This window comes from Culex pipiens, chromosome 2 (assembly GCF_016801865.2).
Source record: "Culex pipiens pallens isolate TS chromosome 2, TS_CPP_V2, whole genome shotgun sequence".
In the NCBI taxonomy this organism is placed as follows: domain Eukaryota; kingdom Metazoa; phylum Arthropoda; class Insecta; order Diptera; family Culicidae; genus Culex; species Culex pipiens.
The window spans coordinates 56,660,892-56,687,737 of NC_068938.1; the positions used below are offsets into that span (position 1 = coordinate 56,660,892).

The 26,846-nt window shown below is 34.5% G+C and overlaps 1 protein-coding gene across 1 annotated transcript; it reads left to right on the plus strand.

Moving 5' to 3' along the window:
• The first annotated feature begins 1,045 nt into the window (after positions 1-1,045).
• LOC120418628 (arrestin domain-containing protein 3-like) lies at positions 1,046-26,846 on the plus strand. The gene is made up of 8 exons (XM_039581071.2): positions 1,046-1,422; positions 4,553-4,623; positions 8,566-8,757; positions 17,376-17,471; positions 20,388-20,458; positions 25,013-25,313; positions 25,401-25,515; positions 26,576-26,846. Exons 1-8 carry the CDS (start codon positions 1,311-1,313, stop codon positions 26,815-26,817), a joined length of 1,200 nt encoding a protein of 399 aa, XP_039437005.1. The 5' UTR covers positions 1,046-1,310; the 3' UTR covers positions 26,818-26,846.

Below are 26,846 nucleotides of genomic sequence, written 5' to 3' on the forward strand. Positions count from 1 at the left end.
TGAATATTTTTAATCGTGCAAGTCGTAAGCACTCTGATACACAGAAAAAAAATCATGGTAATATTACATCTGGGAAGGGGTACATCTTTTATGTCAGAAAAAATGTGTAATTTTACCTCTGAAAATGTATAATTTTACCACAATTCTTGTGTAATGTCGCTTTTTTAGTCTTAATTGAGGTAAAATTACATCATAAAAGAGGTAATATTCAACCTTCCAAAATTACACCTTCCAAATTTACACAATTTTTTACTGTGTAGCAAAGTGAAATTTGTAAGCTGTAAACGACACAGTTTTATATTAATAATTTACAAATTCAAAATTAATCTAAAAATTTCCTTGACAGGTTTTGTTGTACCATGTTGTCATATCGGCAAAGTGTACGGATTTTTGCTAAGCAAGAGTTTGTAGCCTTACCTATCTCCTATCGATGGATGATGCTTTTCATACAGACAAGTGAGATCCGGCTTCAAAAAAGTACATAAATATCACTGAGTAAATAGAATGACATTATTGGTCACATACACACACACACATACACACAGACATTTGTTCAGTTTTCAATCTGAGTCGATGATATACGTGTGAAAGTAGGTCTACGAGCTTTCTGTGAAGAGTTCATTTTCAGAGCGGGATTATAGTCTTACCTCAGTAAGGAAGGCAAAACATCTATTTTTTCGGATTTATTTCTTAGTACAAATGATTTTATAATTTTGAGGTAAATTTGACTTCAGGGCATTACAATAAAAAAAATTAAAGTGCTCAAAACTTTATATTTGTAGCAATTTGTTTAAAACTAAGCGCTCCCACGGTATCTCATTACCAGTAGGTCAAATCGACCAGTATTTGGATTAAAAACTTTTGAGTTTAGCATATCAATGAAAGATTTTTGATTTTTTTTTAATTGTGGTCATTTGACAGTGAACATCTATTTCGTAAATAGTGTTAATAAAATTCATAAAAATAAAATAATATTGAACAATAAAAATTGCAGAGAAATGGTTTCAATAATGTTGTGACATGAGAATATTCCATGATAGGTTCGAGTGATATCTACATTGATTTTAAGTGAAAACTTGACTTATGATCATGTCCTCGCGACGGAACAACTTTGACGGAAAGTAAAATATACCAAGCCACCTCGGCGGAAGAGGGCTAACAAAGTTCAAACTGTGGCAAAGAAATTGTGACTTAAAAATCCCATCGTGCAACAAACCACTAAAATACCAGCAAAAACCGCGAAACCACTGCTCTCGTGAAGCAAAAGTACCAGAAGAAGAAGCAGCAGCAACGCCCCCGACCTGCTTGAGATGGATTACATAAAGGAGTTGGATATTCGACTTGATAAGGAGTACTACTACGCGGGTGAGGTACTCTCGGGAAAGGTGATGATGCACACAACCGAGAACTTCAAGCTCAAATGTAAGTATTCGCGGGGGGGGGGACGTTTGTTCTTCTCGTAAAAGTTGCAAAATTGCAGTTATCCTGTTTAACACTTCTCCCACTCAAACTTTCCAACTGGCAGAGCAAGGAAGTTATGATTTTTCTACCAAAAAAGGTGGAGAAAATAAAATATATTTCATATATAAAAAGAAAAATAACCCAGCGCCCCCTTTGCAATTAGTCGCATGCAGGAAGACTTCACTAACTTTTTCCAACTCATTATTTACTGCAAATGTTGGTGAATCTCTGCAAATACTTATTCCTTCCTCCTTTCCTCCTCAGAGGGGGGGCACTTAGTTGCACAAACATGTTTCGCTTGATGGCCCAGATTTCTTAGCATCTTCTCCGACCGACACGCCAAAGTTGATTTCCGGATTGTGTCGGAAGCGAGGAAACCCAATTTACATGGAAAAAGCACGAGGATGGGGATGGGGGGGATAGACCGATCAAACTTTTCCCTGACGGGTTTATTGGATCAAAATAAGGATGAGGTTCACACTTTCCCTGGAGTTTAATTTGTGCAGACAGGGTTCTGAGTTGAGTTAGTCAGGAGTTGGTTTTGTGAGGGGAATGTTGCTGCTGGAAATATTGCTCAATATCAGTGTTGCAAATGAGTGATAGAAAAGCTATCAATTGATTATCTCTGCACCAAAAACATCCGAGAGTATAGCGGCCGTCACTATAGCTTGTGAGATCTCTTCTTGTGTCTCGTGATTCCCAGCGATGTCATTCTCTCTTTATCACTCCTCCCCTTTTCCTCGACTATGCGCTCTCACCGCTGAGTCTCTCAATCTCTCCGAAAACTGCAATGAGAGAACGCGAGATGGCGATTAGGAGCCGAAAACGTGTTCGGCTATGTTCGGCGCTGAGAGTTTCAATGATGAGAGAAGGGCAGTTGTATTTGAGGCATGATTATTCAGGCGGGATAACTGTAGTTGCTGAGAGCTGATATTTTGATATTTTAACAACCCTGCTCAATATAGTTAATTTGGTAATGGATAAGGACATTTATTGATTTTTATCATCAAAAAAAATTAAAACAATATTTTCATTGAAAGACTCTTAGGTTTAGGTCCGAACAAACTATGCTTTATTTCGTCAAAAGAAAAATAGTGTCAAAATTTCATCGGGATCGTTTAAGAGCTATTTCTCTCACTAATTTTGTGTATTTAATAGAATTTAAGGGTGCACAGCAACGAAGGAAGTTGTTATCTTCTTATTCCAAAATTGTCAAACTTACGGACCTGTGGCGACGGAACACAAACAACAGTTTAATATTTAAAACAATTTTCTCCCGATCACTCTTACACATCTTCATCTTTTCGCTCTCGTCGAATGACTGACTGAAACATACAAGCTCAACAAAAAACCCATTTTAGAAGCTAAAATCAACTATGATACTACTTAACTTAAACTATTTTATCCCACCTAGAATTGAGTAAATTAGGTTCATATTTCAACTCAATTGTTTTGTTTTCAATTATTTTGATTTAATCTACACTCAAACCCCGATGGTTTGACACCAACACCACTTTTTAGTTTGACACCCCTTTTAAACGGAGTTCACACACACTACTAAACGTTTGTTTTGGTGGTGTGCGTGACCAACTAACGGGGTACAAACTAAAAAAGTGTCAAACGAAAAAGTGACCAACCACCGGGGGTTGAGTGTATTTCAGACTGGTGGCAAGCTTGTCAAAAAGTGAACCTCGCTTTTGACAGTCCATATAGGGTGAACGCTCCATAAACTGGTTGCACTAAATAGGGTATTCAGGCCATATGTGAGTAAATTCGAAAATAAGTTTATTTAATATTTAGGTTAATATTAATATTTAATATTTAGGTTGTCCCGCCCGTGTGGATCAATCGGACCGCGCACTGGACTCACAATCCAGAGGTCGCTGGTTCGAATCCCGCGGCGGGCGCTCTAAAATTCTTTGTGTAAATATGGGTATTCGGCGCCGTCGCTCCGTGCCATACTTTCATACACTTAGGAGCCCAGGGCGGCGAAGTCCTTGTACATAAAAAGGAAGACACTAGTGGTTGTTACTAGCAATGGTGGCCGACAGCTATAAAAGTCAACTTCGTAATATTTAGGTTTGTAAGTTGAAATTGTTATTTATTGTCTAGTTAATTTTTTTGTTAAGACCGAGCCATGCGGTAACGCTTCCGCCTCGTAAATGGGAGTTCAGAACCCGTTGCGGACCAACATAGCTGGTTATCGTTTCCCTTCTGGATTCGATTTCTAAGTAAAGGAAAAGTAGTTTATCGTCACAAGCTGGACATTATCTTCTTGGAATATTGACATTTAACACTAAAATATGTTAATAAGTTAACATTAAAAAATGTGAACGATTGACTTCGTCCTCAATAGGCTGAAAAAACAAAACATATTAAAAATTATTCATCAAAAACAAAATTTAAAATAATTTTTTACAAAAAAAAACTTTTTTCTATTGCACATTTGCTGGCTCTTTTACCCTATATTTAGCGTCAGAGGGGTAAAGCGACCAAATAGCGGGGTCCACGGTCCAACCAATGTGAGTATCGCGGCCCATACATACAATTTGACAATCTTGCCATCAGGCTGGTGTATTTATGTTTTGAATTCTCTTATTTTTCATAAGGACCGTAGGGGATGAATAAAAAAATATGTCGATAGTACCCGTAGTTTTGAAGATAGTAAAATGTCCGAAACAAAAATCTGGGTGCAAAAACTCTTGTTGATGTGTACCGTTAAACGAAAATTAACCCCCCGGTTTTAAAAGGATTTTTTAAGTAACCCTTTAAAATTTCTCTGAAGATGATAAAAACAGAACAGCCAAGTAGATTTTCCACGAAGCAAGGCTAAAAGCCTGTCCAGTTAAAAATAAACTCCGAAGAATCCTACAAAGTCTACTCCTTGAAAACTATAAAATTCAAACCAAACAACACTTTCGCGCGCCTTCTTGCCCTGCCAGCCGAGCCAATTCTCGTAAAGTTTTATATTAGTCTGTTAAGTTCCATAACACCGACCCCACCCTCACCAGTTGCACCCAAACCACCCACCCAAAGCATAGTGTGAAAGCTAATTTTCTATTCTTTCTCATTTGCCATTTCTCTCCAACAGCCATTCGTCTGCTGCTGCGAGGAAAAGCTCACATTGAGTGGAAGGTGTTTGTGTCCGGGGATAAGCGAACGGTAATTACGAACCGAGAGTAGGCGTCCGATGGGCGTCCTTTAATGTTCCGAGTTCTGGGTCTGTGTTTTTGTGTGTGAGTGTACCGGTTTGAGTGCTGGAGGTGTGTCCTTTCGATCCGAACGGTAGATCGAGGTCTAAGTTTTTTTTTTAATTTTTAACTTATTATAAATTAATTGCTGAAACACGTTTATGTAATCTAATGAGAGTTAAATCAATGCTTAGGAACGGTTATTCTGAAATTTAAATTTGATTTAACGTGCTTAACCTATAAAAATGTCTTTGAAACAATCAAACTAAACAACACAAATTTTCACCAACTGAAAAAAATCAATCAAAACAAATACTTATTCGTGATAAATTTTGTCATACCAATCAAACGTGAATGCTTTACAATGTGTCAGGTATGAGTGTACACATGGATGAACGACATGCAAATAAATTAATGGGAAATGATGATAAAATAACAATGGGTGCAATCATGCCGACATAATTCAACCGCTTTTCGAAATAAAGTCACTATTTATCGAGTATAACAAATAAGTCATCCCGCGATGTGTTGCCGACCATTTAGTAATTTCGTGATGATGAATGAAACAAAACAAAATGTCGGTTTTGTTTGATGAAATGAGGGCTCAAACAATCTGTGTATATCAAAGTTTTTGAAAAAAGAAATTAAAAACTAAAAACTAAAAACTAAAATCAAAAGACTTGAAACAAATCGCGAAAAGATTTATTTTATTTGATGTTTTATTTTATTTGTTAGAAAGTTTGATTTTTTTTTCGTTGTCTAATTTTTGATTATCGAGCTTAAGTATGACCCGTAAACTATGCTAAAGTGATTAAAAATTTTGAAATCCAAGACGGCGGCCAAAATGGCAGTGACGAAATATTGAAAAAATCTATTTTAATTTTTAATTTGACTAAAACGGGGTCGCAGAACTCTAAATTGATGTTAAAAAGAAAAAAAACAACGAAAAAACTTTTTTTTTGTTCGTGATTGGATTATCCGAAGTCCCATATAAACCTTCGGATAATCGAACTTAGGATAATCGAGGCTTCGGATAATCGAGTCTGGACTGTACTTCCAAAAGTGTGATTTTCATTGAAAATTTAATGCTCTATTACTTTGTAGAACATACCAAACCTGTAAAACTCCATCCTGAAAAGTTATTAGCGATTTAAAAAAGTCATTTTTGTATGAAAAACATTTCACACTCCCAGGTTATGAGTAGAGGTATTCAAAAAAAAGATACACTTTTAAAAAATTACCAATAAGAGCAGTTCTCTCAGATTTCGGTCATTCGATTTTTTTTGTATTTTTTAATCCGACTGAAACTTTTTTGGTGCCTTCGGTATGCCCAAAGAAGCCATTTTGCATCATTAGTTTGTCCATATAATTTTCCATACAAATTTGGCAGCTGGCCATACAAAAATGATGTATGAAAATTCAAAAATCTGTATCTTTTGAAGGAATTTTTTGATCGATTTGGTGTCTTCGGCAAAGTTGTAGGTATGGATATGGACTACACTGGAAAAAAAATGATACACGGTAAAAAAAAATTTGGTGATTTTTTATTTAACTTTTTGTCACTAAAACTTGATTTGCAAAAAAACACTATTTTTAATTTTTTTTATTTTTTGATATGTTTTAGAGGACATCAAATGCCAACTTTTCAGAAATTTCCAGGTTGTGCAAAAAATCTTTGAGCGAGTTATGAATTTTTGAATCAAAAATATCTCAGCAACTAAGGGTCGTATCAACAAAGTTCAAAAGTGCAAAATATAGAGAATTTTCTCAGCTTTTCAAAAATATTTTTTTCAAAAGTGGGCAAACATGTGCACTAATTTAAAAAAAATAAAAACTTCGACTATTTTCAAAAAAGTCACCTAAAAATGGATTTAACTTGAAAACGGTGCACTTAATCAAAATTTCACTTAAGTACTTTTTGATTGCAAATTTGATTTTACATCGAAAAATGAAGTTGAAAAATTTTTGCGACCAATTTTTCGATTTTTTGAAAAAATCAGTATTGATTCAAAAATTCATAACTCGCTCAAAGATTTTTTGCACAACCTGGAAATTTCTGAAAAGTTGGCATTTGATGTCCTCTAAAACATATCAAAAAATAAAAAAAATTAAAAATAGTATTTTTTTGCAAATCAAGTTTTAGTGACAAAAAGTTAAATAAAAAACCACCAAAAATTTTTTTACCGTATATCATATTTTTTCAGTGTAGTCCATATCCATACCTACAACTTTGCCGAAGACACCAAATCGATCAAAAAATTCCTTCAAAAGATACAGATTTTTGAATTTTTATACATCATTTTTGTATGGCCAGCTGCCAAATTTGTATGGAAAATTATATGGACAAACTAATGATGCAAAATGGCTTCTTTGGCTAAAAAAATACAAATATTAAAATTTAAGAAAAAAGACCGATTTTGTAGAGAATTGCTCATAATGAGTTTTTCTAAGTTCTACCCAATTGACCCTCAATTTTCAAACGATGAAATCTTTGAAATCATCGATCCCATTTTCAATAAAATTTGTGTAAAAAAAATTCAACCTTTAAAAAAAAAATTAAAAAAAATAATTTTTGCTAACTTTTATTCTTTGCAAGGTCAGATCAACAATGTATACAAAAGCAAACGGTAGATAGCTTTTTGAATATATCTTTTGGCAAAGATGGACATGAATGAACACTTTTTTTAAATTGCAAAAAAGGCAATTATATTCTTAATCAAAATTTAAAAAGAGTCTTTTTCGATTTAGGACACATTTTACTTCTAGAAATCATTTTTTTAAATTTTATTGCGTGCATTATCGATACATTCCAAAAAACACTATTTTTCAAAAATATCTTAACTTAGCAAAAGAAAACGTCTGTCATACCCTATAGCTCAAAAAGGTGGCACTTATCAATATCGAGTTTTGCTTTAAAAATGGTAAATTTATTTAGGACCGTAACAATTATTTTGCTGAATAGTCCTAATCATAACCTACAACATTGCCCAAAACACCAAATCGATCAGAAAATTCCTTCTCGAGATACATAGCACTTTTTTAATGGACATCCCCCAAATTTGTATGGGGACTTGTATGAAGAAACATTGCTATATAGAGAAATTCCTGCTCAAATCAGGAATTTTTCTAGTACTTTAGTATCCAACCCTCTCCGATTTCAATGCAATTTTGTAGACATAAAAGCCATTTTTGTGAAAATGACATTTGAGAAGGGCGTAAGTTATTTAAATATTTGTGTATTTCGTAATTTAAATATTGCTGTATCTCGAAGCCGTTCATCGTATCAAAAGTGGTCAAAGACAAACTTGTAGAAAATTTGACGGGCTTTCTGAAAAAAAAACACAACAAAAAAAACACGCCGCTTTTATAAGATTTTTTGATTTTTATGTTTTAAAGTCAAATTTGAAGGTCCACGATTTTTTTTCGTTTAATTTTTTTTATCGAAATAGCCTAAGCTGTTACAAAAAGACTCACGAAAAATCCACTGAACTACACAACTACACTACACTATCAATCGGAAACTTCAATCAACACCCCATTTGTGGGATTACTTTAGGCTCTTATGTATTTTACCCTTTTCCCAGTCCATGCCTTCATTTGGATAGACTAGTAGACAGATATTTTATTTGGAAAAACAAGCTACAAGCTGTATTGCAAGTACAAACCAACTCATAATGAGGAAAGCTCTATGTTACCAGGTCAGGGTCAACCATATCCAAAGGAAGAAACGTGACTTTGTTGACAAGAGTTTTCTTCCCTGAAAATGTGGATGATGCGTTCGTAACGAGGGAAGAAAAAACTGAGAGTGACTGATTAGTTTCATCTGTATAAAAGACGAGTTATCCTTTCATGTGTGGTTTGTCTGTTTAACTTTTTTTTCCTTCCCCGCCCCAACATGCGAAAACGCGTCCAGGTAAAGGACGACCAGCTGTACATCGACGAGCGGGCTGTCATCTGGGGCGAACGGGCCGGCGAGGGGCTGGACGTTACGGTGCCGGTGCTAATCCGCGGTCAGCACCAGTTCCCCTTCCGGTTCAACATTCCGGAAACGAACCTGCCCTGCAGCTTCGAGTCACGTGCCTGCTACATTCGTTACTTTGTCAAGGTATGTATGTGGTGTGGGTGTATGGTATGCTAGTCCAGATGTGAGAGCGCGTGAAAGAGAAAGAGACACCAGATAAAGCCAGACAAATATCACTTCCATGAGCTAATACCCTGTTACGACTGAGTGAGCTGAATCTGACACGACATTCACCACGAACCGCCACCGGAAGCCACTGATAACTATTTGCAATAACGAGACACGTCGTCGGTGGTGTAATCTCTTAGGATATTTTTCAGAAAATCGTAAACTTCTTGTAACAATACAAAGTGATTCCAATTTGAAATATATATTTAAATTTAGGAAATACAAGCAAGATTATGTATTTGCCTTTCACCAAGAGAGCACTCAACTGTCACTAAATGAGGAATTCCAGTGAAAATCATCTGCGGGCAATTTTCACGAGCTTTTCCACGGAATGAAGACGGCGAAAGCATTATGTTGCCAGGTCCACTTAATTGTATTAGTACAGTTTATTCAGCTTACTATACGGAGCCACTGTGAATATGCATGTGACCTGTGACCTTTATCGGATTTGCTCGTCACAGGCTCAGACTTTTGCATATTTTATTATGTAGAAGACGGAGAATGGCGTAGAGAACGAGATTGAGCTAATGTGGGCAATGATTTTGACAGAGATGAAATCAATCGTCAAGCGGAAAGAGATGAAACCATTTTTGAGCACACAATGTATTGAAATTGAATTTAAAGGACCTTTTCAAATAAAACTCTAGATGTTTTACAGTACCTAGTAGACATTTTTCCATGGTCATACTGACATACTTATGTTTCAAGGGAATTGATCATTACTTTAAAACCTCTATATTTAATTAAATTTTACCTAAAATATAGGGTATTTGTCCCTATTTTGGGCCTAGTACCTCTTTTGGGTCTACCAAACTTAATTCAACGAAATTGAGCATTTCACCAAATCTGGCAGGGATCTGCCACTTGAGAATGATTAGTGCTGTCATTATCTTCATTTTGATGTGCAAGAATAATTCACTTTTTCTTCATAAATTAGAAATAATTCAAGAAATATATCACTCTTCACATTTTTCTTAGAAAATTGCAACTTGCCCATTAGGTCCAAAATTTTCACCACTTTTGCTTACCGCTTCTTGGTACTCAGCGGCAAGGCGTTCATCGCTCAGCAGCGAATGAGAGCCGTCCCCCGTGTTTTTATTGGTGGGTTGCACAATCCCGTTGTAAAAACAATCACTAAACTGCCACCAAATCAATATAATAACTGATTAAAGTCTCCCGAAGAGAATGGCTCTATTTTCAGTCCATTTGACACTTCTACAAATTGTGACAGTGTGTGTGCGCTTTTCACAAATTACAGTCTTTTTTGCATTTTGCGGGCTTGTTGTTTGGCTACGCAACAATTGTTTAATTATGTTAAAACTCGTATTGAATGATATAAATCATGTCCAAGCTAATTATGCACGTAATGCAAGTGAAATCAATCATTCTAATGTTTATTTGTGGCTTAAAACATCACAATGATTTAGCATATTTGTCGACCGAATTTGTGCGGCTGTACTGTACGAGCTGGGGCTGAACCGTACAACAATAAAGTTCGTGCTACGAGATTTCAACCAATCAGAAGGTAGGCCGAAAGTATGCACAAAGAAGGTCGTATGCTAGGAGCAATATCCCCAAAATAGGGGCAAAAAGTGTTTTAGTTTTTCGTGCTTTTACAGCGATATAAGGTATTTTTATCAAAATGTTGATAATGTACGAGTTTAAGCATTAAAAAACCAACTTATTCATGTAAAACAAACTAGGCTGCCAACAGCAGCCTTTGAGCATACATCAAATTAAAAGTGCGCTCTGCTTAGTAGGCCCAAAATAGGGACAAATACCCTATAAACAAAAAAATCATCGTGTGGCTTTTTTTTTCTTATCTTAGAAGTCTCATTGATCTGTTGTTTTGAAAAAGTAAAATAAATTCTAAAAATATTCTGTTTTGTCACCCGTCGCTTTTTGACGTTCCGAGAAAAACGCGTGTTGATGTTTGAACTTGAATACCCAAATAGAGCAAAAAAGAGCACGCAATGTAAACAATAACAAACACGTTTTGTTTGGCTGACCGTTCTGAGCATTGTCTCGAAGTTTGGTTGAATTTGGTTGCCGAAGTCCCGAGTTATAATTACAAATGTTTACGGGCATGTACGTGTGTCAAACGCGCTTTGACCAGAAATTCCTTTAAACATTTGTCGCACTTACAGCATGTTTAAGGGTGTGTCAAGATAGCACGACAAGATCGAACCCTCTATCATTGAAGAGTGACAACGATATACGAAGTCTGGCCCAAAATGCACGTGCGACAAGATAACACGACAGCGACAATTTGTGAAACAGATTTTTCAATTTTTCACAAAACATATTTGAATCGAATCGATTCGCATTTTTTTTCAACAATTAAATTGAGTTCTTTGTTTGTGAACAAAACAAAAAAAGTCTGCAAAAAAACAAAAACAAAAAACAGTTGCAAAAACGCAACAACCGAAAACGGCCTACTTCCAACTTCATTTGAAAGTGTAGCCGACAAAATTTCTGCCTGCGAGTCCATTTTACATTTTTCAAAGGACAAAGTTTTTGCTCAATGCAACTGCTACCAAATGATGCGAAAGTTTTCCACGAAAAATGCGCACTTGATGAAAATAAAACGTGCCAACAAACCGGATTGATATGGATTGCATGACGAGCAAAACTGTTTGGAAAAGTTTTACGGGGAGGCTGTTTCTGAAATTTGCTACACAAGTACAGTAAAAGTTGGAAAAACCTTGTCCAATTCTTCTCAAACTGCTATAAAAATAAATTTGCAGAACTCAATTTTCATGAACGAAATACCCCGAAATAACCAAATTATCAAATACAAAATGCAATTTCATATGTTTCTCGGAAGCAGCGAAAAAGCTCAACAAAAAGCTAACGCACTCCTGGGAATCGCATGAAATATTTACCGGATCAATTTCGGATTCGATTTGGCAAACTAACATGTTTTTCGTCGTCGGTCGGTCACGTCACTGCGCTCACCTATTTCCGCTCGACGCGAAATCCGGAGAACCACCACAGCGACTGAGTAGCTTCATGATGGAAAAACGATGGCTATTCCATTACATGAACTGACTCTGGCAGCACTGAACGAGAGCTCCCTTCGTTTGCCTTCATTTGATTGGCAAACTCAATAAAGGAAGGGGAATTTTTGGGGGTGTGGCTGCTGGTTAGACCACATCAGTGGGACCGGCCAGAGTGTGGTCCCGATGCGTGTCAGGCCGGACATACCTTGGGTTCATCACATCTGCACGGAAAAAAAAGTGTGCGAGAAATCGTGAATTTCGATTCATGAATTCGTGAATAATTTTGTGCATGATTTCGTGATACCTTTCATGATTTCATGAATTTTATTCATGAAATCGTGCATAAAAATGCACGAATTTATGAATTTAATTCATGGCAAAAATATTTTTACGAATATTCATGAATTTTCCTTCATAAAATCATGCATATCACTATTCATGATTTCATGACTGATTTTCAGGAAGTCATGACTAAACTTCATGAATTCATGAAAAATATTCATGATTTTACGATTATTTATGCATGCGTAAATTTTACGTCGTAAAATTTTATTCGCGAATTTATGAATCATGTTTTTCATGATTTCATGAAAGTTTACATGTTTTCATGAATAAAATGCATGAATTCGTGCATAACATTCATGGGTTTATGAATTTGTATCCATGTTTATGATGAGTGATCTTGATCAATCAAGAACAGTTTCGTTCGAACTGTCAAGTTTGTTTTTCGCTTGCCAGTTCATCCGCGTGTTTATTTGCCACGAAGTCAATCGTGTTGTGACTTGTCGCGTCCTGTTGTGTTTGCCGGTAAAAGTGACCGTGATTTGCGGACCCGGGATTTGGAGGTGCTGTCCACCGGAACCGGGAAAAGATCTGCGGCCGTTCCGTTGGAAATGGCAACGGAGCCAAGGGCTAGCAGGAAGAGGACCGAGCTGCAGGAGGAGGACCGAGTGGCAGTAGGAGAACCGAGCGCGGGAGGAGGACCGGGCGGCAGGAGGAGGACCGAGCAGCAAGAGTAGGACCGAGTGGCAGGAGGAGGAACGAGCGCGGGAGGAGGACCAGGCGGCAGAAGGAGGGCCGAGCGGCAGGAGGAGTAACAAGATAAGAGACAGAACAGTTCCCGGTTTGTTTCGATTGTCGAATCAAGGGGAACATGGTCCATAAGACAGTTCCCGTGTTTTATCTCCGCGTGTGACAGTTTCTTGGGCGTGGACTCGTAGGGATCTCGGTTTTCTGTCAATTGCCGGAGCATTCTACGCGTGTGACAGACAGTGAGGTTTGTTTTGGTTTTGGAAACGAAAAAATCCCGTTTTTTTTTATCGGTTCTCGTGGATGCGCTGAGTGACATTTCGGTGCTTTGTTTTGAGCTAGAAATGGGGACATAGGTAAAGTATGTTAATAATTTTAATGATTTTAATATTGTAAGCATATTATTTTAAAGTATTTAACATATTTAAAGTATTTGAAGTTAATGACGTATTTTAATAATTTTCAGCATTTCAATTTTCTTAGGTACTTCAATTTTGTAAAGACTTTTAAGTTTTTTGAAATATTATTATTTTTAGGTATGTTAAGTATGCTAATGAATTTAGGAATTTTTATTTTAACAGGTATGTTAATATTGTGACTTTTAAAAGTATCTAAGTATTTCAAGTATTTTAAATATTTCAAGTGTTTAGAGTTTGTTGAGTGTTGAAATAATTTTAAGCATTTAATTTTTTCCAGGTATTTTAATATTGTAAGTATTAAAAATATTTTAAGTATTTGAAATATTTATTTTTTAAGTATATTCATTTGTTCAGGTATTTTAATATTAAATGCTTTTAAAGTTTTCAAGTATTTCAAGTATTTGAAATAATTGAAGTGTTTAAAGTTTGTTAAGCTTTTAAATAATTTTAAGCAATTAATTTTTTATAGGTATTTTAATATTTCAAGAACATGAAATATTTTAAGTATTTTTAAGTTTTTAACATATTTAAAGTATTTAAAGAATTTTAATAATTTTAAGTATTTTCAGTATTTTAAGTATTTTAAGTATTTTAGGTATTTTAAGTATTTTAAGTATTTTAAGTATTTTAAGTATTTTAAGTATTTTAATTATTTTAAGTTTTTGAAGTATTTCAAGTATTTCAAGTATTTTAAGTATTTTAAGTATTTTAAGTATTTTAAGTATTTTAAGTATTTTAGGTATTTTAAGTATTTCAAGTATTTTAAGTATTTTAAGTATTTTAAGTATTTTAAGTATTTTAAGTATTTTAAGTATTTTAAGTATTTTAAGTATTTTAAGTATTTTAAGTATTTTAAGTATTTTAAGTATTTAAAGTATTTAAAGTATTTTAAGTATTTTAAGTATTTTAAGTATTTTAAGTATTTAAAGTATTTTAAGTATTTTAAGTATTTTAAGTATTTTAAGTATTTCAAGTATTTTAAGTATTTTAAGTATTTTAAGTATTTTAAGTATTTTAAGTATTTAAAGTATTTAAAGTTTTTTAAGTATTTTAAGTATTTTAAGTTTTTTAAGTTTTTTAAGTTTTTTAAGTATTTTAAGTATTTTAAGTATTTTAAGTATTTTAAGTATTTTAAGTATTTTAAGTATTTTAAGTATTTTAAGTATTTTAAGTATTTTAAGTATTTTAAGTATTTTAAGTATTTTAAGTATTTAAAGTATTTAAAGTATTTAAAGTATTTAAAGTATTTAAAGTATTTAAAGTATTTAAAGTATTTAAAGTATTTAAAGTATTTAAAGTATTTAAAGTATTTAAAGTATTTAAAGTATTTAAAGTATTCAAAGTATTTAAAGTATTTAAAGTATTTAAAGAATTTAAAGTATTTAAAGTATTTAAAGTATTTAAAGTATTTAAAGTATTTAAAGTATTTAAAGTATTTAAAGTATTTAAAGTATTTAAAGTATTTAAAGTATTTAAAGTATTTAAAGTATTTAAAGTATTTAAAGTATTTAAAGTATTTAAAGTATTTAAAGTATTTAAAGTATTTAAAGTATTTAAAGTATTTAAAGTATTTAAAGTATTTAAAGTATTTAAAGTATTTAAAGTATTTAAAGTATTTAAAGTATTTAAAGTATTTAAAGTTTTTAAAGTATTTAAAGTATTTAAAGTATTTGAAGTATTTGAAGTATTTGAAGTATTTGAAGTATTTTAAGTATTCTAAGAATTTTAATTACTTTAAGTAAAGAGTTTAACACTCTATAATAAAGTATACAAAAAAAGTATTTTAGGTATTTCAAGTTTTTTTATGTTTTATGAGCATTTTATTTATTTTATGTATTTTGCGTATTTCAATTATTTTGAGTTTGTGAAGTATTTAATTTATTTTGCGTATTTTTAATAGTTTGAGTTTTTGAAGTTTTTAAAGATTTTTATTTTGTTGAGTATTTTAAGAATTTCGGTGTTTTTTTTAAATTTTCAATTCAACTCTCTATGACTCTATTTGCGTCAAATTAAAGTGTTTGATCATCTGCATTTACAAAAATAAATCCTTTTATTGTAATTAATCACTTTATTGTAATTGGAGTTATTAATGAGACAAAAAAATTATGGCTTTATTATACGAATTATCGATTATTCTATTATTAGTTCATCAGACAATCGAGTCTGGACTGTACAAGAAATCCCTTAGGTCTTTTTGTATTTAATTTAAGTTTTCGTTGTATTTTTGTATAGTAACGATCGGTACCCAATTAACGTTTCCGAAATGCTCATGTCAAGTTTTTGAATGTTGGTTTTACTAAATTTATGATTGTATTTTTAATTTATTTAAAGCATTTTTGAACATCACATAACTGGGACCTTTGTAAATTCAGAATTCTTCCGCAGTGACCGGTAATCGGTTCCAAGGTGGCCAGATGGAGCCAGAGTACATTGGCATCACATACAATGGCTACAGTTTTAAATTTCATGAATTTTGATATATCACAAGGCAGGGTTCCTTGCACATTCCGAAATGTCCCCAGTGACCACCGGTAATCGGTGACCGGTTCCAAAGTGGCCAGGTGGGGCCAGATTACATTGGCATCACATTAAATTAGACAGTTTTAAATTTCATGAATTTTGATATGTCACAAGACAGGGTTCCTTGCACATTCCGATATGTCCCCAGTGACCACCGGTAATCGGTGACCGGTTCCAAAGTGGCCAGGTGGGGCCAGATTACATTGGCATCACATAAAATGGCCAAAGATTTGAATTTCATGAATTTTGATATGTCACATGACAGGGTTCCTTGCACATTCCGAAATGTCCCCAGTGACCACCGGTAACCGGTGACCGGTTCCAAAGTGGCCAGGTGGGGCCAAATTACATTGGCATCACATAAAATGGCCAAAGATTTGAATTTCATGAATTTTTATATGTCACAAGGCAGGGTTCCTTGCACATTCCGAAATGTCCCCAGTGACCACCGGTAACCAGTGACCGGTTCCAAAGTGGCCAGGTGGGGCCAAATTACATTGGCATCACATAAAATGGCCAAAGATTTGAATTTCATGAATTTTGATATGTCACAAGGCAGGGTTCCTTGCACATTCCGAAATGTCCCCAGTGACCACCGGTAACCGGTGACCGGTTCCAAAGTGGCCAGGTGGGACCCATAGTACATTGGAATCACATAAAATGTGCTCCGTTTTTTTTTTTCACAAAACAGGATTCCTTGTCAATTCCGGTATGTGCCCCCAGTGGCACGATATGGTAAATGTACAGAAAAAGTAATCCGGAAATTGTGAAAATCGTACCATGAAATCGTGAATATTACGAGTTTTACTTTACGAATTTTTGAACTATGCATATTGGGCACGAATAAGCCAGGAGCCGTGAATAAATATGCATGATTAGACATGCCCGAATACACTCGTAAACGTGAATTAAATTCATGATTTCATAAAAAAAATCACGAATTCATGAAATTTATGCATGATTTCATGAAGTTTATACATGATTTCACGAATTTTTTTACGCCTTCAAAAATAAATCATAAAAAATATTCCAGAACTCATGAATTTTGTGCACGAATTCATGAATAAAATTCACGATTTCATGATTTATTTACATTTTTTCATGAATTGTGAGCATGAAATCGCGAATATTTTTACGCCTTCATTTACAAATCGTAAAAATAATTCGAGATTTCATGAATTTTGTGCACGAAGTCATGCATAAAAATTCATGATTTCATGAATTTTATGCATGAAATCATGAATTTTAATTCACGAGGTATATTTTTTTTATCGTAATCATGAATTTTTATTCATAAAATCGTGAATATTTTTCACGACTTCATGCATCCATTTCATGAAATCATGAATATTATTCACGTTTACGAGTGAAATCGGTCATGGAAAGTCATGCATATTTATTCACGATTCCTGGATAATTCGTGCCCATTATGCATAGTTCAAAAATTCGTAAAGCAAAAATCGCGATATTCACGATTTCATGGTACGATTTGCATGATTTTCGGAAACCTTTTTTTTCCGTGTGCTAATGCTATACTATTTCCGGTCTGTTTTGTCCGTTACAGGTTACGATTGACATTCCCTACGCTTCGCCACCACAAGGAATCAAGTACTTCACCATCGTGGGACCACACATCGACTGCATGGACGAGCAGTATCTGGTAGGTTTAGGGTTCCTGTTCCCGTTGTTGTTCTGAAATTTGTTAGATTTTGCCTTATATTTTGCTGAAAGCTTTTATATAGCTTCCAAAACTCATAGATAAACAAGCTTACACAGCAAAAAATCCGATGGTAAAATCGCATGCAAAAGCATGCACATCACCTTCGTTAAAATAAACACTTAATATTACACACTGCATGTACAATTTTTGGAAACACAAAAAAAAAGTTGAAACCGACGGGATTTAAACCCAGCACCAACAGTATGGACTGGCGCCTTAGCCCACTCGGCCATCAGACCGGTGGAAATTGGAAAGGATAAACGCATATATGAGCTTGACATTTCGGTCAAGTAGGTTTCCCATACTGATGGGCTACATATATCAGGGTGTAAAATCACATAAAATTGCATAAAATAATGCAATATTTATTTTACACCCAGGCCTTTTACACGCAGCTGGATTACTACTTTTTTAGCTGTGTACTTTCTGAGAAACTGATTATTTTGTGAAGAACTTTTTTTTAAAAAGATCAAAACCATTTTATAAGAGCATATAACTTTTGTAAACAAGAGTGTATCCCTCTCACAACTTATGCAAAACGACATTCGGCGAATGATCATGTACTACATTTGTTTTACTATGCAAAAATAAGTTTTTAACGACTTATTCTAAATAGTTCACACAGCTAAAAAAGTAGTAATCCAACTGCGTGTAAAAGGCCTGGGTGTTAAATAAATATTGCATTATTTTATGCAATTTTATGTGATTTTACACCCTGAAATTTGTAGCCCATCAGTATGGGAAACCTACTTGACTGAAATGTCAAGCTCATATATGCGTTTATCCTTACAGCATTGCATCGGTCTGATGGCCAAGTGGGCTAAGGCGCCAGTCCTTACTGTTGGTGCTGGGTTTGAATCCCGTCGGCTGCAACTTTTTTTTGTGTTTGCAAAAAATGTACATGCAGTGTGTAACATTAAGTGTTTATTTTGACGAAGGTGATGTGCATGCTTTTGCATGCGATTTTACCATAGGATTTTTTGCTGTGCACAATTCACAGTGAATGTTTTTTCAATGTTTATTTCTAGTTTTGGCAAAACATAGCATTTTTGTACTTTTTTTTATAAATTTAGAAAGAGTGCGTGAACAAAGCTTTAAATAAAATTTGCATTGGTCATATCAACATCATTACATAGATTTTTGGACGATTTACCTTAAATATTTGACAAATTATTCAAAATTAATCTTAACAATCGTTTGGTTTTAGCCCATTAAAGAGAGGGTATAGACCAGGGGTGCTCAAAGTTTTTAAATGGCGGACCAAATTTGTAGCTCCCATTAGCTTGCGGGCCAAATGTGAAAAAATGCAATTTGAAAAAAAAATAAATAACGTTACTTCGATAAAACCTAAAAGTCATTTTTCGTCATTTAATTATTAGATAACATGAATGTTATATTTCTAATATTTTTTTTAATTAATTATTATTATTAAAATTGACAAAACCAAAAAAAGAAACAAAAAATATTATTCATAAGCTTTTGATTGCAAATTTCATGCTTAATCAAACATTAAAATCCGGTTATAAAATATTTTAGTAAGAAGTTTATATACCACAGTCTGGGCAAGGTTGAGGGATGGTTGAACATTTTGTGCCACTCGTTATTTCAATATGTCATTTTATTTTTAAATAAAGTGCAACTGTTATGACAAACAGTAATCCCTTCAATTTCAATATTTTGGGTGTTTTTTAATACCCCTGACTCAAGGCGGTTTCAAAAACACCCAAAAAGCAAAAACTGGAAATTTGGTTGGACCTATAAAAAAAACTCAAGAGCTGCCGTTAAATAATTTTTATTTATTTTTGATATCAACATAAATATGTAAAACTATCAAGTGCATATAGTCATTCTTATTTAAAATTGGCTGATCTTTCAGGTAAAAATATTTTCAGATTTTTTAAAACTGACCAAAATATGGAAAAGTCCGAAAATGCCACTATGTTATAATCTTTTAAATAAAAAGAAGAAATCTTATCCATTTTTCTACAGTTTTCTGCCGTATTTTATGTATAACCGAATCGAAAAGTTCTTAACAGCAATTTTAATAAAGTGCACCGTTGTCAAGATAAGGCCACTAAAAATTTCTTCGAATAAACATTGAAGATTGGACTTCTGGATGCTAAAATACAGCGGACAAAAAAAAAACAAACAGGAAAATAGAAGTTTTCGAAGTATCATCCAAGCAGCCCCCATTTTCTAGTGCAACTAACGGTAAAATTTTGAAAATTAAAAAAAATATGAAAAATTTTGTGATCTTTTCGATTTTTTTTCAATTTTGGAATCAAGACTAAAATTTCAAAAGGGTCACCTATACAATGCTTTTCAACGACTTTTTTAAGCATAACTGGTTCAGGTTTACGGCATAAAATTCATGGGGAAAAAACATTTATAATTGGGTTACCAATTTCAATAGAGTTTAAATATTTCAATTATCAGAAACACCCCAATCGACTCAATTTTCCGTTGCTCAACAAATAAGATTATGATGGCTTAAATTCGAACTCTTGCTTCCTCTTCTCCATCAGCTCTGCTTTAATCATAGACCAACTGACACACCTCCTTGTCCTAGGGAGCCCATACATTGGGGAGGCAAAATTTTATACAGAAGATGAACGAGATTTAACGACAAACTGGGGTCCCAAACGCAATATAGTAATGAATTAATATATAATTATTCAAAAATGCATTTTTCTGTATTTGTGCAGTTAATGTGTACAATTATTTGATATTATTCATTTAAAATAATAAATTCACTAACCTAAGATTGTCCTCAACAATTTAATAATTCTCCCACATCATTTAATTGCCTTGTCTGACAATGTTCTTTCCATCTTATATTTGTTTTTCTTTCTACAGAAGCCGATCTCGAGCCAGGATAAAAAAGTGAGATGTTGTCTGTGCTGTGCCAAAGGACCTGTCACACTGAGGTGAGTAAGATTTGCCATATTCTGTGCAAGACGAGGGGGGTTGTTCATGAATAACACGGGATGGTCACTTGTTGCACAAAATCTTGGGTGGCATGGGAAGCTTAACTTGTAACGGTACTGTTATAGATTTGGGTAAGCTTTAAGAGGCGTTGAATAGATTCGAGAAAATTGAAAAAAACTTCTCCAATTTTCTCATACTCCTATGCTGATGCCATTTTTTCCACAAGCAAATTGTTAGACGTACATGAACAAGGGTACAAGTTCTCCACAAATTTTCATAGAATAACAAGACTCCACGATAAGCAAACACTCTGTTTATTTATTCATTCGTTAATTATGCAATACTTACGCAAATCCCAGCATATTTACACGCATTCACCGAATCAGAAACAACCTCAACGGTATCGATACTGTCCAGAATTAGCATTACACTTGTGCATAAGCGTCTAACGATTTCGCAATAAAAAGCCACTTCGATGGGAAAATTTTAGCCCACCAGAAAAAAGGCCCTAAAGCAGAAAAGTGAGATGCTTATCGTTGCCACCATTCAATTTTACCTACTTTCTCTTCTTTTTTCTACCCTGATCAAATCGTTGATGTTACGATATGGTGCCCCAGCAGCAAATATCGAAACCCATGAATATTCAATTCACGATTCTTCAAAAGAGAGGATAGGGTATTTTAACCATTAGTGGACCCCCTAGTAGAGCCGAAGCACATTTTTCACAAATTTTCAATATTTTAAGCACTTTTTCATAACTCATTGTACAAAACAATGAAATCTGAAGTCTTTTGAACAATTTTGACAATTTGTTTCATCAGTTATTTGTTTTTGAGCAGAAATATAGCCATTTGAAAAAAAAGTTTTTTTGCCTTGTTATGGACCCCCTTTTCCTATAGTGGACCCGGGTCCATAATCCGATTGTGGACCCGGGTCCATTATAGGCAAACTGTTATTTTGATACCGAATTTAACCGAATTTAATCGATATTTGATGTTTTGATGCATGGTGTAGATCTAATAATAGATATAATGAATAAAAGATGGATTTTGCTCACTTTTCATTATAAACAAATATGTTTTGTTAACAAATTTGGCTTTAAACAACAAAAAACCTAACAGACATTTAAACACATTTATTTCCGAAAAAAATCAGAGAAAAAGTTTCAAAAATCACTATAAACATAAAAATAATTAAAAAAGTAATCTTGATGCATTTTTTTCCATATTAATTACATTACTAAATAATAGATTTGTTTACAGTTGCTGATAAAACCACGCATGTGTATTTAAAAAAAATGTTTTGTTATTAATTTATTATTATAAAATATCATTTCAAACTGCAATTATGATGCTTCAGTTAAGTACAATTAACTATAGTTTTGATTAATTATAAATTCTTACGGCTTCAGCATTTTTGGTACTTTTAACATGAAAACAGCTATATTTATACACATTGAAAAAATATGCGTTTAGGTTGATAACAACAAGCATTTATTGTATGTTTTAGAGAAACTTTTGCTTGAATACACCGTTTTCTTCATTTTTGAAGGTTAAATTAACAGGGGTCCACTTTTGGAAAAGTTTGGATTTCGTTGTCCTATATTGGACCCCCCTTATTTTTGCTCGAAAATGGTAGTTCTTCGCTTTATTTTAGTAAAGATCCTTAAACTTACATTATTTCGACTTGCTGAAGTTAAATAATCAGTCAAAAAAATGATTGGATGGTTAATTCAATCATAAAATATAAATGCAGTTTTGTTGTGAAAATGCTAGTGGCCATGGCTGATTTCAGATGTCGAACTCAAAACACTTATTTTGGTGAAAAGGACAATTCAATGTCAGTCAACATTGTTTTTAGTGATGCTGAACATGCCAAATAAATGATTTGTAGACAACAACACGCTTGAAATTGTGATTTTATTGAATTTTTCATCAAAAACCCTTCAGAGGGTCCACTATAGGAAAGGGGTCCACTAATGGATAACGTACCCTATGTCTCGCCTTATGGGCGTACACCCGGAATATTGGGAGTGATGGAATTTTTGTGGCGAAAATGTTTACTGTCGTTTTTGACGGCATTTTATGTGAAGGTGCAATAAAAAGGGTTTACGGTGGGAAAATATTGAAAAACTTGTCGTATGGCGGAGATTCTTTTGGAGTACGTGGGAATCTTTTATGGGTTATGTTGGAGAAAAGGACAACAAAACTGCCTGCTGGTATTCAGCAAGTGAATAATATTTAATTCAAAAATCATAAGGTTACATGAACTATCCGAGCTCAATTTTTGGAACTTTTGAAAAAAAGAAGTTTTTTGAATAATTTGGTATCAAAAGGTCCCTCCCGTGTGGATCAATCGGACCGCGCACTGGACTCACAATCCAGAGGTTGCTGGTTCGAATCCCGCGGCGGGCGCTCTAAAATTCTTTGTGTAAATATGGGTATCCGGCGCCGTCGCTCCGTGCCGTACTCAAACACTTAGGGGAGCCCAGGGCGGCGAAGTCCTTGTAGATAAATAGAAGACACTAGTGGTTGGTACTAGCAATAGTGGCCGATAGCTATAAAGTCAACTTCGTTTTTTTCGGTATCAAAAGGACTTATATTTAAAATTGTAAGCCCGAATTGATGGCGTACTCAGAATTTAAAAACCGTTAACGATAGAAAAATACAAATAACAAATACAATACAAAATAATACAAAATTCTGCCATTTTTCGTTACTCAACTGTAAAAAAAAATTGGCACATGCTCCTTTAAGGGAAATTTGATGTACTTTTCGAATCTGCAATAACCCTGAAGGGTCATTTTTTCATTTAGAACAACATTTTTCATTATAAAATTTTGTGTTTTTTGTAACTCCGCAGGGTTTTTTTTACAGTTTAACAGTGTTCTACAAAGTTGTAGAGCAGTCATTAGGGGCAAGGGGGGAGGGGGGAATGGTCCGCCTAAGGGAAATGCACCGAAAACCATAGAAAAACATACCAATTTATGAATTCAGTGGTGTATAGGCTTATGCTTTGGAATGTTCCCTTCAATTTTGTATGTTTGGTTGACGATTTTTTTTACTTAAAACTATTTTTGATGCACTTCTAAAAATTTTGTTTTTTTTTTTGACTGCTTTTCCAGAGTGCGGGGCAGAATGGACCACCCTGCGGGGCGTTTCTCAAAATTGGAACCATTTGAAGAAATTCTGTATTCGGATTAAGCAGTGATAATTCCACTAGGAACAAATATAAGACAATTAACGTTTGATTTTTAATGTTTTGTAATATCGATTTTTCGCAAAAAAAAAATCGGGCTTGCATTGTGGCCACCGCGTTTCTAACAAAATTTCTGTAAAAAAGTGTTTGATATTTTATTTAAAAATTCACACATTTAGCATTGTTTTTATTTTACAAGATAAACTTTGTTGAAAATTCATAAAACATATTTTTAATGAAAAATCAGTTTTAAATGTCTAAAAAAACTAAAAAACTTTTAAGGAAGGTTAAATGAAAACCTTATTTAATAAGAAATTTTAACTAAAAATGCAAATAAATTTGAAGGAATTCTATCCATTTTTCATTTGAATTTTCATTGTATAGGCATTGTGATTTTTCAAACATTATCTACTTTTTTTTCTAAATTTGTTGTTACTACTGGACATAAAGTGCAAACTTATGATCAATACTGTTTGAAATGCGATTTTTTTGCATTGCTATGTTTTTTTTTAAAATAGAGTTTTTATTTTTTTCAAGCTGTCAAAAATACATTTAAAAAAATTAAATTAAAAAAACCTTTTCTGATTACAGATTAAAAGTTGTCATCTATATGTACCTGTGATTTGATTTTTTTTTTTGGTAAATTGCACCGTTTTAAAGTTACATGAAAGTTACCTATATTTTTTTTTTTCAAAATTTTGCAAAATTGTTGTTTACGTACCATTTAAAATAAGATCCACAGTTTCCGATATATCAGATGTTAAAAATTGGGGATAAATGTGTAAAAATCAGAAAAAACATGTTTCGTAAATTTAACATTTTGCAAAACTTATATTTTAGCAACGAAAGGTTGGATAAAAAATGTTTAAAATAGGACACTTTTACCAATCTTTTGACATTTTTAAGAGGTGTTAGTAGACACTATTTACAAATTTGAAACAAGAAATAATTTTAAAAAAATCCTAAAGCTCGAAAACGGATCGATAGACAAAGTTTTATACCATGCAATGAAAAGTCGATTTGCGAAAACTACGAGAACCAAATACTTGGTTAAGAAAAATTCTAGTGTTATTTTGTCCAAAATCGGTTTGTTTTTGTTTACCAAGTATTTTTTTTAATATTTTTCAAATAGGAGGTCGAATTAAGTCGGTTCTAGGAGGTCGAATTAAGAACTTCATTTTTCGAGTGATTTTATTGCCTTTCCTCAGTAAGGTGAGAAAGGCAAAAATGAACGTTTCCTTTACACATTTGAACCGAATGCAATAGAGGCCGTAGTTACACCACATAACTTCCCAAAATGAACAATTTCCCAATCAACTCGACCAATGCGTTCCAATTCGAATTCAATTTCGCAGTTGCTCCCTGGACCGGACGGCCTTCTGCTGCGGCGAAACGCTCAAGCTCAAGTACGTCGTGGATAACCAGGGCGAGGAGACCGTCAAGCTGCGTGTCCGGCTGGTGCAATTTTGTGAATTCTTCGTCGAGCGGGGCGTGCTCGGCGTGACGAAAGAGGTCCAACACCTTGTGCTGGAGTCCAAGGGCGATCCGGTTCCGCCCCGGGACCACCAGGACACCTGCGCCAGCCTACGCATCCCGACGGTGCCCACGACGTTGATGGGCGTCAGTCGGCTGGTGCAGATTTACTACACGCTTACGGTGGGTGGTTCGGTGTAGGATAAATGTGACATTTGGTGGAGGCGCATGGTGTTTGTTCTCATATTCATTGTTGTCTGCTCTCCACAGGCATACTTGGAATTTGAGAAATCCGGAGACGATTTGCACATCAACTTCCCCATCACAATCGGCACCGTCCCGTTCCGAATACCGAACAGTAATCTTCAACCGCGCATAGGATATGGTAAGTATTGTGACTGACTAAACACACCTGCTGGCGATAAGGTGACAAGTGTGAATAAAACATGAAATTATAGAAAGCGTTCCGCGGAAATTGTTCCCCACCCACCTGAAGCAAAAATTCATCACGTACCACGAATTGCAAATGTTTAGCCTCCAAATTGGCAAACAAACAAAACTCCAAAATCACACGACGAGACTAGAGCGCTCCGACATGTTAGAGAATGCCAAACCCACGAGAAGTCAGCAATCCAACTCACGTGCCTTCCGTCCCCGGGCAGTGGATGGCACTTCTCGGTAGTAATCACGGACCCGTAGCAATCCTTAGGAAAGCTACATGCACATACATGGGTGACAAAAAAAATTGGGAAAAGTGTACTTTTTTCAGAATCTGCAATCATGAAATATGTTGAAAAACTGTTTGAAAAGTTTGTCTTTTAAATTTTTCATTTGAATGCTGGAAATTATTAAGTTCTTGGTGTTATTGTCCAATGTTCCTCAATTTATCATTGTTTCGTCGAATGCTTTTAAATACTTTTTTCCCTGTCACCCTATGCCACTCTTGCCCAGTTAACTCAATCCGAATTCTGAAACGGAATCTAATTAGAATCGTATACAAATTCCGTTTCAAACGCAACAACCGGTTCCGTGTTCGAACCGGTTGTTGCGTTTGAAACGGAATTTGTATACGATTCTAATTAGATTCCGTTTCAGAATTCGGATTGATTTGACTGGGTGATGTCGACTAACCGGCACCCGAGATTTTCAACGACCTGTTTCTCCGTAAATGTGGTTTACATTGTTGCATTTGAACGAAATTTCACATATTTCGTGGAACTGTCCAGCAACGGCGGTGGTGTCCGATGTTCATTTCGTTGACGTGGGTGATGATGATGATTTTTAGAACTCATATGACCTGCAAAATCATATTGCAAAATCAGCAAAAATAAAACCAATTTAGAAATTCAAAACAAATACAGTTGACAAAATAATACAAAATTTCATAAACCAAAACTGATTAATCTCGATTAATCTCACTTTTTTCCTCCTTCTCTTCCCCCCAGAACCCGCCGTCGACCACGTGGAGGGTGGCATCTACATCGGGCCGGAATTCCTGCTGGGCGAGGTGTACGACGGCTGCAACGTCAGCGACAACGAGCACCGCGACCTGGCCCCGCTGTACCGGCCGGTGTACCTGACGGTGGTCCGCAGCTCGCAGCAAATTTCGGCCCGGGCAGTGGGGCGCAACAATCGAAAAAAGTCCTCCATCTGTGACGTGGAAATTGCAGAAATTCACCGGAAATGAAAGGGCCGTGGGGCGGTGGTGGGAGGGGG

Coding starts and splice junctions, on each gene's coding strand:
- LOC120418628 (XM_039581071.2), top strand. CDS start 1,311: ATGGATTACATAAAGGAGTTGGATATTCGACTTGATAAGGAGTACTAC. Junction 17,472..20,387: donor GCATGGACGAGCAGTATCTG/GTAGGTTTAGGG, acceptor TTCTTTCTACAG/AAGCCGATCTCGAGCCAGGA. Junction 25,516..26,575: donor TCAACCGCGCATAGGATATG/GTAAGTATTGTG, acceptor TCTTCCCCCCAG/AACCCGCCGTCGACCACGTG.